General features: G+C 42.2%; 1 protein-coding gene across 3 annotated transcripts in view; it reads left to right on the top strand.

The window, feature by feature from the left end:
• LOC308096750 (protein Niban 1-like) overlaps nt 1-11577 on the top strand; it is a 13333-nt gene extending 1756 nt beyond the window's left edge. Inside the window, exons 2-15 of one of the 3 annotated variants that reach the window (XM_080444190.1) lie at nt 3843-3970; nt 4781-4906; nt 5618-5732; nt 5935-6105; nt 7181-7296; nt 7452-7562; nt 7720-7879; nt 8435-8613; nt 9093-9179; nt 9645-9725; nt 10097-10213; nt 10347-10445; nt 10634-10745; nt 10899-11577. In XM_080444190.1, the coding sequence (XP_080300316.1) occupies nt 3843-3970; nt 4781-4906; nt 5618-5732; nt 5935-6105; nt 7181-7296; nt 7452-7562; nt 7720-7879; nt 8435-8613; nt 9093-9179; nt 9645-9725; nt 10097-10213; nt 10347-10445; nt 10634-10745; nt 10899-11167 (1871 nt within the window). In that variant the 3' untranslated portion in view covers nt 11168-11577. The remainder of the gene's footprint in view (nt 1-3842; nt 3971-4780; nt 4907-5617; nt 5733-5934; nt 6106-7180; nt 7297-7451; nt 7563-7719; nt 7880-8434; nt 8614-9092; nt 9180-9644; nt 9726-10096; nt 10214-10346; nt 10446-10633; nt 10746-10898) is intronic. The other 2 variants (XM_080444191.1, XM_080444192.1) reach the window with 2 other exon arrangements.
• Nucleotides 11578-13046: the final 1469 nt, after the last annotated feature.

Raw genomic sequence — 13046 nt, forward strand, 5'->3', positions numbered from 1 at the left:
GAGAGAGATGAGAGAGGAGAGAGAGAGAGAGAGAAGAGAGAGAGAGAGAGAGAGAGAGAGAGAGAGAGATGGAAACGGAATAGATTGAAGAGAGAGAGAGACATGGAAACGGAATAGATTGAAGAAGAGAGAGAGACATGGAAACGGAATAGATTGAAGAGAGAGAGAGACATGGAAACGGAATAGATTGAAGGGAGAGAGGGAGAGAGCGAGAGAGACATGGAAACGGAATAGATTGAAGAGAGAGAGAGAGACTTGGAAACATAATAGATTGAAGAGAGATGGAAGCGGAATTGACATCTCAACCTATTGCCATTAACAGGAATCGAACCCTGACCTTCGGATTGACAAGCTGCAACACTACCTATAGTGCTATAGCTTTGTACAGGCTGAGGTTGTCTGTTTGAAGATAAAAGTGAACCAGTGAAAGCAGCCGATCTACAAGCTCAGAAACACACGTTGCTATCTGAAAAGTTTTGAGATTGTAGATCGGCTATTTTCAGAATGAACTATGTCATACATTGAAAAGACATACTCTCAAATAAGCATTTCAGGTTATCTTTAACAATTGCACTTGCATTAATTGACACAATCATGTTGTGTGCAATGCAACTTAAATGAAGTCTGCATCAAGTGGGGCTTGAACTGGCAACCTTGAGGTTCTAAGGCACACACTTAAGCGAGAAGCCATTGGACCAACAGACCTGACCTGGTGAGAGAGAGAGAGAGAGAGAGAGAGAGAGAGAGAGAGAGAGAGAGAGAGAGAGAGAGAGAGAGAGAGAGAGAGAGAGAGAGAGAGAGAGAGAGAGAGAGAGAGAGATGGAAACGGAATAGATTGAAGAGAGAGAGAGACATGGAAACGGAATAGATTGAAGGGAGAGAGGGATGAGAGCGAGAGAGACCATGGAAACGGAATAGATTGAAGAGAGAGAGAGAGACTTGGAAACATAATAGATTGAAGCGGAATTGACATCTCAACCTATTGCCATTAACAGGAATCGAACCCTGAACCTTCGGATTGACAAGCTGCAACACTACCTATAGTGCTATAGCTTTGTACAGGCTGAGGTTGTCTGTTGAAGATAAAAGTGAACCAGTGAAAGCAGCCGATCTACAAGCTCAGAAACACGTTGCTATCTGAAAAGTTTTGAGATTGTAGATCGGCTATTTTCAGAATGAACTATGTCATACATTGAAAAGACATACTCTCAAATAAGCATTTCAGGTTATCTTTAACAATTGCACTTGCATTAATTGACACAATCATGTTGTGTGCAATGCAACTTAAATGAAGTCTGCATCAAGTGGGGCTTGAACTGGCAACCTTGAGGTTCTAAGGCACACACTTAAGCGAGAAGCCATTGGACCAACAGACCTGACCTGGTGAATGAGAGAGAGAGAGAGAGAGAGAGAGAGAGAAGAGAGAGAGAGAGAGAAGAGAGGAGAGAGAGAGAGAGAGAGAGAGAGAGAGAGAGAGGAGAGAGAGAGAGAGAGAGAGAGAGAGAAGAGAGATGAGAGAGAGAGAGAGAGAGAGAGAGGAGAGAGAGATGAGAGAGAGAGAGAGAGAGAGATATGACATTTTACATCCTGCCAAGTGAAAAGCAACATGTGGTTTCACAGTGTCTGAATTAAATATTAGATTGTAATGTCTTAAAAAATTGCACATGCATTATTTGTTGCAGTCATGTTTTGTGCGATGCAATTGAAAAGTGGAATGACCCACCTACAGACAGAGCCAGATAGACAGACAGAGTGAGAGAAACAGACAGCTCAACCTATTGCCATTGACAGGAATCAAACTCTCAACCTTCGGACTCACAGAATGAGACACTACAAGTAGTGCTATAGCTTCATCCAGGCTGAAGTTGTCTGTTGAAGATCATACACTTTTGCCTTCTGTCATGAACCAAGCCCCTGTTTCACTAACACTAAGATCACTCGTTCACAAACCATTTACCAATAGAGAAATTGTATGTCTCCTCGAAACCGAAACCAGTGAAAGCAGCCGATCTACAAGCTCACAAAACGTTGCTATCTGAAAAGTTGTGAGATTGTAGATCGGATATTTTCACAATGAAGTACGTCATACATTGAAAAAACATACTCTCAAATAAGCATTTCATGTTATCTTTACCGTTTGCATATGTATTCATTGATACAGTCATGTTTTTTGCAATTCAACTTAAATGAGTCTGCAACAAGTGAGGCTTGAACCGGCAACCTTGCGGTCGTGAGGCACTCGCTTAAGGGAGAAGCCATTGGACCAACAGACAAGAACCTGTGAAAAAGGAGATCACACAAATGATACAGTTTCACGCAAATAGCTGAAAAATCCTGGGTTTAAGTGTTTTTCAAACTGCTCAAAATTGCAGACAATCTAAGGGCGGAGCTTACTGGTTAACGTGATACATGTGTTCCTCATGAGTCAAGGCACATGTGTAAGCAGGTTTAATGGCTGTCGGCCAAACGAGGCATGACTTTTGCCTGTTTAAAGTTTGCATTTAAAAAAAATCGCTATAGCGCCCCCCTTTGACCAATTGGAGTAAGATTGGTTTCAGTGATATTTGGAATGACCCTCAACATTACCGCAAAGTTTCAAAGAAATGTGAGTCTGCATGTATGTGTTAGGGGCAGATGAATAATTGTCATAAAACTGCAATATTCATTGGCTCATTAAAGCTTCATTTTTTCACTTATGGAAAATCTTTTGCACATGTTTTTCGGCATAGGTTCAAAGTTCATGTGTAAAACGTTTCGTGCAGATTACAAAAAAATCCCAGGAGGAGATAGGTTTTAACTGTTTTTCATATTATTCAAAATGGTGGGAGATCTAAAGGTCAGAGGTCAAAAGTCAGAGTGTGAAAGTTGTTGATCATGAGTAGACGCATGTGTGTATTGAAGTTTCATGGCTGTAGGTCAAACAGGGCATGAGTTGTACCTGTTCAAAGTTGGCATTTTGCTATAGCGCCACCTTTTGACGAAAGATTGTGAGAATTATTTCTTGATAGTTTTTCATGACCATCTACCATATGGCCAAGTTTCGTAAAAAGCGTATGCACGGTTCAGCCAGAACTGCCAAAAGTGGCGGAAGAAAAAAGAGGGCAACATTAAAACAGGTCCAGAGCTGAGAGCTCTGGCCCCGTAAAAAGAACTAATCACAGCCCAGCCCTTCAGGCTGTGTGCATGTGTTTGTATTCCAACACGGCTATTACTCTGCAGCCACCATCACCCGTAACTGTCTCTCCATTGTCATTCATGCTCAACAGTGAACACTCTGTAATGGTTTCGTTTACTAAACATACTCATACTCACACTGTGTGTGCAAGCACACACATGCTTGCACACGCGCGTGCGTGCGTGCGTGCGTGCGTGCGTGTCTGTGTCTGTGCATGCAGAGACAGGCACACAGACACACACACAAAAATAAACTAAATGTATTGGTGATGTTGTTGAGATATTCTTGTCTAACGTATTCAAAGCGTCATGCCTCATCCTGTCTGAATACAAAAGAATTGATGTTCTAAGACACTGGTTCTCAAAGTGGGGTCTGGGGACCCCCAGGGGTCCTTTAGGGGGTTGCAGGGCGTCTCCAGGATAATGAAGAGGAGTTTAGAGACATTCAAGCTCTATTTATTTTTCAGCTATTTTTAAAGATCTTGACAAATCTTCTCTTATGGGGTAGGTGCCCCCCCCCCCCCCCCCCCCCCCATTTTCAAACTCTTACTGTGGGTACATATAGATTTGGGGGTCCTTGACATGAAAATTATTGAGAACCACTGGTCAAAGAAACAGCATTGTGGACATCACATTGGAAGCCATCTGTCTCTGGTGTGAATGGACAGAGCACATTACAGGCATGATGGAGGACCTGGCACCGCTCTATCACAGACACTACTGCTCACATCTCCTGGAGTGTGTGAGGAACAGAGATGAGGAACCTGGCCAACCAAGACCTACAACTCAGAATACAGTAAGAGAATCACACCAGCATGATAATCAATGAATACCTCTCCAATACATTTCATCCTCCTTTGATGAATATGAAGAGGAAACTGGGGAGAGAACAGTTATTTGTTGGTATATTCATTCATGACATTAAAATGCAGAACTCATATTGTTGAGATGAATTGTTGGCTGAAGTTTTGCTGGCTGAGTGTAAGCTTCAGTGACTGTGGGGTGTCAGGTTAGAGCGGTGGTTCTCAAACCTTTTTGTGTCAAGGATCTCCAAATTGATATGCATTTGGCCGTGGACCCCCATCGGAAAATGTTTTGTGCCAGGGAGCCCCAGAAGAGAAGATTTGTATTAAAAATATCTAAAATTATAAAGAATTGTCCAAACTTTTTTTCAAATCTTAGATCTGCTATTTCTAATAGCCAATGCATAGATGGATAATGTGGTTAAAATGATTATGATACTGTATTAACAAATTTAGCTGGGCACCCCACTTTGAGAACCACTGGGTTAGAGTACTTAGCGTGGGGTCTGGGGTCACATGAATGTATCTCTGGTCAGTGTTTAGGTGATACGGCTCAGGTCCTCCATAATTAGAACATTATTTGAATGTCGTTTGTATAATTTAACATCTGCATCTGTGACAAGAGATGCTAACATCCGGTCTCATGCCTAAACCCATTGGAATTTGACAATTGTCCATGTCAGAATCACATCATTATTTGACGTATATATATAAGTCAGGTGCTCATCCTACCAACAAAGTACAATGTAGAGTGTTGTGTGTTTTTGTGTAGTTAATGGATGTATAAATCTTGTATACTTCAGTATGTTGTTCCAGGTGGTGAGATTCTCTTAGAGGGAAGTATGCCACAGTACCTGGATGGAACCTGGAGACAGAGACACCTACAGGTCACTCACAGTTTTGCTGTTGAGAGCCGTGACTCCAAAGAGGTACATAGATAGACAACTACTGTAGGAGCTGTGCGCACTATGAAGTGCATTACACATGGCTCATTATATCCAACAGGCCGGAATGGCTGGGAGGCGGAGATAATGTTTTCGTCCTTTTTTTTCTCTCCACCAAATTACACACAAATGCTCTTGCGCGTCTTGTGACAATGTCCGTCACACAAAATGTTCATACTCCATATCGTTTGCCAGTAATTACATTCACAAAATTATGGGCAGGGCCTATTTCTTATATACGAAAACAGTATATATTTTTAACTCAACATCCAATCAACCCCAAATTTGAATTGCATGTTGAGGGGCCTATAGAGCGCACCTCCAAAAACGCTTTCGTGTCTGCCCATAGGGGATGCCACAAATGCAAAAAACTGCACCGTCTGTTACAAACTCTATTTCCTCCGTGGCTTTTCTCATGTTCTGACGGCTGCACCCCACAACTGACACAGCTTTAGGAAGGCAACCCGGCCTGGTGGAGATCTGCACTCCAAGGACTGCACTTTTCTAGTTTTAATGTACATTGACTTACAGCAGTGGTAGTGTGTTTTATGAAGATCTTTCCTTTGTGTACATTTTGTGCGCTGTACATGTCCATCTACCGCCAGTCCGCCACATCTGTGGATGCGGATGTATGTGTATCCATGAATGTATGTGTGTGCACAATCTTGTACAGTACATGTGCACATCTGTTCGCAGGTTTTTAAAGGTGGCTGGGGGTGTAAGAAAGAGCTGGTTCTGTCAGGCTGTCAGATCTGCACCTCCAAAGAAGAGCATTTTATATTAGTGGATAACATGTGCAAACACATCACAGGTAGTATACCCGACCGACACTTCTAATCCTTGTCTGTCAGGGGTATAGACAGGCAGACTTCTGTTGTGTTTATTCTGGCACACTGTGTGTGTGTGTGTGTGTGTGTGTGTGTGTGTGTGTGTGTGTGTGTGTGTGTGTGTGTGTGTGTGTGTGTGTGTGTGTGTGTGCGTGTGCGTGTGCGTGTGTTTGTGTGCGTGTGTAGATGCCTCAGGTAGGTCAGGCGGCAGGATGGTATTCTGGGACTGCCCCACAGCTTTCCCTGTGTTAATCCAGCACCCTTACAGCGCCCCTGTGTGTCTGGCCACAGCATCACGCCAGGAACAGACACAATGGGCCAACATACTGCAGGCAGTAGTACAGCACCAGAGCTGTGGTATGTACTGTAGCTCTCTATGCCATTGTCTCCGCTAGGCCGAAGGCGTGGCCGAGCCTATGTTTTGCACCTTGTCCGTCTGTGTGTGTGTGTGTGTGTGTGTGTGTGTGTGTGTGTGTGTGTGTGTGTGTGTGTGTGTGTCCGTCCGTCTGTCTGCGAGCAGCTAATCTCCGACACCGTTGGCCCAATCGAAGCGAAACTGTGCACACACTCCCTGGATACCAGAGCTAGTTATAGTGCCAACAGGAGGCTGATTTTTGCAAAACCCATTTTTTTATATTACTCTTACAGATTTTGTCCAAACATCACGCAAATCGGTAAACAGTATCTCTATAGTCATGTGTTCAAGGCGGATCTTTCCGATTTTTCATATTCCATCCTGATTGGCTAAGATTGGCATCCAAAGTTTGCAGGAGTGGTTTGTTTTGAACAAAATGCCTCAAATCATAAACGCAGTGTCCGATTCCGAACATTGCTGGCCCACAATAACCTACCTGACCTGGCGGAGACCTGTGCTCCGAAGAGCACTTTTTCTAGTTCACACATCAATTAAAGTCAGGCGAAACTAAACAGAATCATGCAACCATTTTCATTTGTCTCAGTGCTAGAAATCACCAGTGATTTAAAGTCATGCCTTGTGCGGTCTGTTACACTGACCTTGTTAACAGATGGGCAGATGGGTAACCACATGGTAAACTCAACTGAAGGTAATAAGCATTCATTCTGGGTACTGTATATTTCATTTTGGTGTTGCTGTGTGCCAGCAGCATTACTGCATGTTAACTGTACAGCAGATATTCATGCTGATACGCAGTGAAACCTGAATGAAACACTACTGAATTAATTAATGTTATGATATGCTGTAAAATCCTTTAATGTCTGCTCCACCAACGCACCTGTCCCTGAACTGAAAGTCAGGGGCACAAAAGACTTTGGTTTAAGTCTGAGAGATTACAAATGTAACCAAAAGTGAACACTGTAGATTTGACTGTGTACCTTCACCATACCCATCCGTGAAAATACTCCATTGGTTAGTTCTTGTCTGCTTGTTATTTGGTTTGTCTACATTTTATAGCATTGTGGCATGGAGATTCTCCAGAATCCAGGGCCTTCTTAGATGCTGTGTCTTCCCTGAAGCAACAAAGGGGTTGCTATCAACCAGGGGTGCTCCAGATGGGCAACGAGGAAGAGGTCAGTTTCATACTTCAAAATCAAAAGTGACAAGAAGCTTTTAGTATTGTCATTATTGTCTGTTAGATTTGAGAACCTGTTGCAGGTACAACATGTTTGCACATGTTATTACATTTGTCTCCGTCTCACCCACAGTATTTGTCTCCACTGCCCAGGTGTTGGTGTGCATGGTGATGGAGGAAGTGATGTCATATCTACGGAAGCAGGTGTTTCGGAGGATGATTAGGGTTCGCAGCAGCAGCAGGAGGAAGCAGGCTTGGATCAAAGTGAGCAAAACATAATAGAGATAATTAATGCTATACTGTTCTTATCCTGGAGTAAATGCATTCACTCACACACACTCACAGATTCTCTGTGTATGCATGCATGTGTGTATGTGTGGGCAATCTGTGCATGTGCATGTTGTGCATGCATGCTTGTCAGCTGTTGTTTGAAGTCTACAGGCTAGCGGCATCCCAGATTAAGGCATCAATGGCAGCACTGAAAAAGGAGCTGGCCGAACGTCGCTGTGAACTGGAACAACACACTGCAGTGCTACAACAGACCAGTCTGCTGAAAGACCACATCACTCACACTATGATGGGTGTGTCTGCATGCATGTAATGTATGTGTGGTGAATGTGTGTGCGTCCGTGTGTCCTCCGAGGAGTTAGGAGAATAGAGGGGCTGCCTTCATCTATTTTAGTTTGCATTTACATTTTAGACATTTAGCTGACTCATCCTGCTCAACTAATTCACAACAAGGGCAACTCACAAAAGGTTGACTGCCTACATTACCCTCATTACAAACAATCATATCTACGTAAGCCAGAGCTTAGCCCCCAGTAAATATTCCTGCCACCTAAGTTTGCTATGTCCTCTGTTCATAGAGAACATGTGTGTGTCTTTACTGCTATGTCCCCTCCTCCCTAGAGACCATGTCATCACTCTCAGGTAGAAACCTTGTATGCCCGAAACTGTTACTTTATATGAAATGGAAAAAATATCTGTGTACCAATAGATCCAATGTAGTTATTATAGAATCACAAGCTATTGTTAATACTTTTTTTTAACACTTTCATAAAATAATGTATTTATAAACAGATGAAATATGGAGGTTTCAGCCCAACAGTGACGATGTGTATCTCACTGCTCCATAGAGAACATGTGTGGCCTGATGTTACAGTCCCTTCTTCATGTCATCATCCCAAGACTTGACCAAACTCTGCATGAAGTATCCACACCAATCTGTGATGCATTTGCCTCTACCCGGCAATACTTCCTGGATACCTGCGATGACATCATAGCTGAAGGATCCGAGGGCACATCAGTGAAAGCGGTGTGCACTCACTCAAAAGTCATTCATTTAAAAAAGCTATTGCACTACAGTTGCCAGCAAGGAACCACAATAGGTCTATTAAGAAATGTAAACATTGTCTTGAGCACACTGTGCTTCTGTTACCTTGTGCAAACCAACATTAGACTGAGTAACTTTATTCACACGTCACCTGAGGCAACTGGGAATACAGACAACTCTATTTTTTAACTGACACCCACACCATTTTGAAATAATGGGTTTTTAAATGGTTACATGGACCCTAAAGCCATGATTTCAGCATAAGCTACAAAATAACAGGTTCTCAGCAGTAAATTGCACCAAAAACAAATATTACACACAACTATTAAGAACAAGTTTCAACCATTTTATGGTGTATGCAATGCAATCTGTTCTCCAGTATACAGTATGTATATTTATAGTACTGAACTTCTACTGTAAGCTGTAGCAGGCGTGGATTGTGTACATATATTTTATCTTAGATGCTGGGGCCTCTGTGCCGCCTTGGCCCAGGTGAAGCCAGGATGTGGCATTGCCTGTCCAGGCTGGAGATGGGCTCAGAGGGACAGGTGTGGAAGAAAACTATGCTATGTATATAACCGTTGCTATATTAAAGTATGATAATGAGTGTATAGTGCATTCCATGAAACTGCTGATTTATGAAACTCAGTATGTTTCACTGCACTCCTCTTTCTATGCTAAAACCTTTGACCTGCACAACCACTGTTAGCTGTATACATGCCGTTACTTATTTCTGATACAAAGAAGAAACACCAATAGATAGTCTGATTACATGATGATCACACATGCACATTGCACATGCAGACTCTGTCGCAACATTGTAGGTGGGACAAGTTGTCTGTTCAAGAAGCTCCATTTTACAGAACCCAGGGCACTGCTCTCAGTGCTCTGTGTCGAGCTTCTCTGTTGTGCACACCTTAATATCAGATAATATTATTTTAACTGTTTTATTATTATTATTTTAAATTAACAAAGCAAAGAACCTGGTAGAATGTGTTTTTCTATGACAAAAGGCATGGCTCCAGGAGACATGGAGAGTCCACAGTGGAACCTGGAGGCCTGTACTGCTCAAAGCTCAGAATTCTCTCTACAGGGTAATTACCACACTATGCAATGGAATATGTTTCAAGAAAAATAAATCATTGATGTGGATTCCAACTAATAGAAGCTACAGCCTACATTAAACTGTCCACAGCCCACCTCTGAGATGCCTGAGTAGACAGAAATTGTACCAACTTATAATAATTAGTGAGGAAGTGGTTCTTTAAACAAAAAAATATCACTTATACTGTAGCACCTTTAAATCAACACACTCTGGATTGTACTGTGTACTTTAGGTGAAAACCATTTCTAAATATAAGTATAACTGATAAATAGAAGAGATACTGTAAGTAACCAGATTCATATACTGTGCCAAACTGTTCAATGCTTTCATCCATCCTGTCTCGCTCTCTTGTGCTCTTAGGTGGTCGATAAGTATGTTGTGACTTTCCGGAGGTTGGTCTCAAGATATCCCTGTTGCTGCCTGGACCATTCACAGCTAAGTGCTGTCTTGTGTAGGATCAGAGACCGAGTGATCAAGGTCTGTCACTGAGATAAATTTGAAAACACTTCTCTTATCCATGGTATCTACAAATAAATGTTATTCACAGAAATTCTCTCTTTCTCTGTTCTCTCTCTCGCTCATAAATACGCTCATGCATGCATGCCTTCAGCAACTGGATGTGGAACTATTGGCTGTGCGTTCTCAGTTAATTTTGGAGTCTATTCTGCAGCTAACATTGCCAACATTTACACAGGCCATGGGTACACAGGTATGCTCTGTGTGTGTGTGTGTGTGTGTGTGTGTGTGTGTGTGTGTGTGTGTGTGTGTGTGTGTGTGTGTGTGTGTGTGTGTGTGTGTGTGTGTGTGTGTGTGTGTGTGTGTGTGTGCGTGTGTGCGCGTGCGCGCGAGCTCATATCCTCCTGGCTTTATGTCTATGACAAAACTTCCTGTTTACAGGATCTGTCCTGTTATGCTGCCACGTTGAACTCAGAGCAAGCCCTCTTTATTCACCCTGACATCCTTTATCACTGCGTTCTGAGAGACAGTGTGACCCGTCACATCCAATCAGGTACAGCTAACTAAATCATATCCCGAGGTTGGCTACAGGGCCAAATATGCAGATGGATTTATAACACCAGCAATTTGTGTGTCTCTGTGTGCATGCTTATAATTATTATGAATGTGCACATGTGTGTGTGTGTGTGTGTGTGTGTGTCTGCAGTGATGAAGCACACTCTACCCCAGCAGTGTGTACCTCTCCCTGTTGCTTCCAGTCGTTTGCCTGGCTCCAGCTCTAGTCTTTCTGAGCCTGTTTACCAGGAACTGCTGCCTTCTGGTGCCTGCCAGCAGAGCTGCTGCCAAGCCTGCAACGGCTCTGCCTCAGGATCTCATGCACTCACTGAGAACACTGTGCCTGCCCAGGATGTCACTGTGGACGACTTACCAGACAATGACCCCCTAGAAAGCCTTAATGATACACCTACGATATAGGCTATACTGCTTGATGCAGGAGAATATCTATCTTGATCAACTGTGACTGAAATGTTTAAATAACTATCAACTCATCTTTTGCCTGTAGACACAAGATAAAATTGAATAATTCAAGTCCTAATCTGAAATCCAGGCTCAGGAAAGAATATTGTTATGATGAGGGAAGCTGCCAAAAACAAGAATTATGCGCATCTTGGATGCCAATTCGGTTTATAAAACACTGATTTAGCCTATCATTGCAGTGTGGTAAACTGTTTGTTTTTCCCTCTCTCTCTCTCTCTCTCTCTCTCTCTCTCTCTCTCTCTCTCTCTCTCTCTCTCTCTCTCTCTCTCCTTCAGCATTGACCTTTATGGTACTGTTGTTTCAAGTGAAATACACAAGGCATTGTCAATAAAATGTAGCCTAAAGAAACTTCCACAAAAAAAGAACGGTCAATTTTAATTCCAAGGAATGTAACAACTGACATATTTGTCTTTCTTTCTTTCATTCTTTCTCTTTTTATTTATCTATTTAATTATCTTTTAATGTATTGATTTCATTCTTTCTTTCTTTCTTTCTTTTTCAGTTCAGTTCAGTGGGGTTTATTTTCTGGCAGATTCCAATGGGCAGTTGTGCTATTCTATTCTTAAAGGAGAGAACCAAATCTCAGCAAAGAAAGCGCCAAAAATAGCAGATCTACAAGCTCACAACACCGGAGGAAGTGACGTGTTGTGAGCTTGTAGATCTGCAATATTCAGTGCGCTGCACCGTCGAACGATCGAGCATAAATCAAGCATAGCAGGCTCCATACAGTTTATTTATACCATAACCAGAAGACTTGCCCCAAAACACGCTCACCCCCATTTTTTCGCGGACCGGCGGTTCTTGTATTCAGTGTTCTTGTAGGCTTATTTGTTTTACTGAGGATAAGGTTGGAAATAAGTGGTTAGGCATTGTTTTACTGAGGTTAAGTTTAGGAATAAGGTTAGGTTTTGGCACCGTTTTACTGAGGTTACGTTTAAGAATACAGGGTGAATACCGCCGGATTTGCCCCGGGGCAACTGTGTTTTGGGGCGAGCCGCAAGCGTTTGCCTACAATTAGAATAGCCCAAATTAGTTTAATAAAGACATTTAAAATGTTTTAATCATTACCGATTGACGTGATAATGTCGAATTTTCACTGGCGTTATTACATTTTACAGTGAATATGTGCAATCGTGGATTATTACCATAGAGTTAAAAATAATAGAGAGGGCACCGGATATCGCCTCCCATCCACTTGCATTGAGTTGCTCACCCAGCGCATGGGCTCAATTGAACCCTTCTTCCGGGTTGGAAACGTATAGAGCATCGCAGTTCCCGCCCACTTCCTGGTTTTTCGTGGTGCCGGAAGGAAAAGCTCAATGCATTTTTCCCATTGACATTTCCAAAAATATTTATATCAATTAATTTAAGCCTCGAATCAAGCCATCCAGGGTCCTGGTGAATCATGACCATAAAACGTTTGATTCTGTGAAAAAACTTTTTTGAAAACGGCAAAACAGAGGGTATTTATTAGTATATCATATCATTAAATATAAAATTAAAAAAAATCACAGAAAAAAACGTTTTATGGTCATGATGATGGTCATGTTTTATTGGCTTGATTCTAGGCTTAAATTCATTGATTTTGGAAATGTCAATGGGAAAAATGCATTGAGCTTTTCCTTCCGGCACCACGAAAAACCAGGAAGTGGGCGGGAACTGCGATGCTCTATAGAGCGTCGCAGTTCCCGCCCACTTAAATATTTATATCTATTAATTTAAGCCTCGAATCAAGCCATCATGAGAGGACATGAATCATGACCATAAAAGGTTTTTTTCTGTGATTTTTTTTTATTTTATATTTAATTATATGATA

The sequence above is a fragment of the Gymnoscopelus braueri genome, assembly GCF_963280865.1.
Source record: "Gymnoscopelus braueri genome assembly, chromosome: 2".
In the NCBI taxonomy this organism is placed as follows: Eukaryota; Metazoa; Chordata; class Actinopteri; order Myctophiformes; family Myctophidae; genus Gymnoscopelus; species Gymnoscopelus braueri.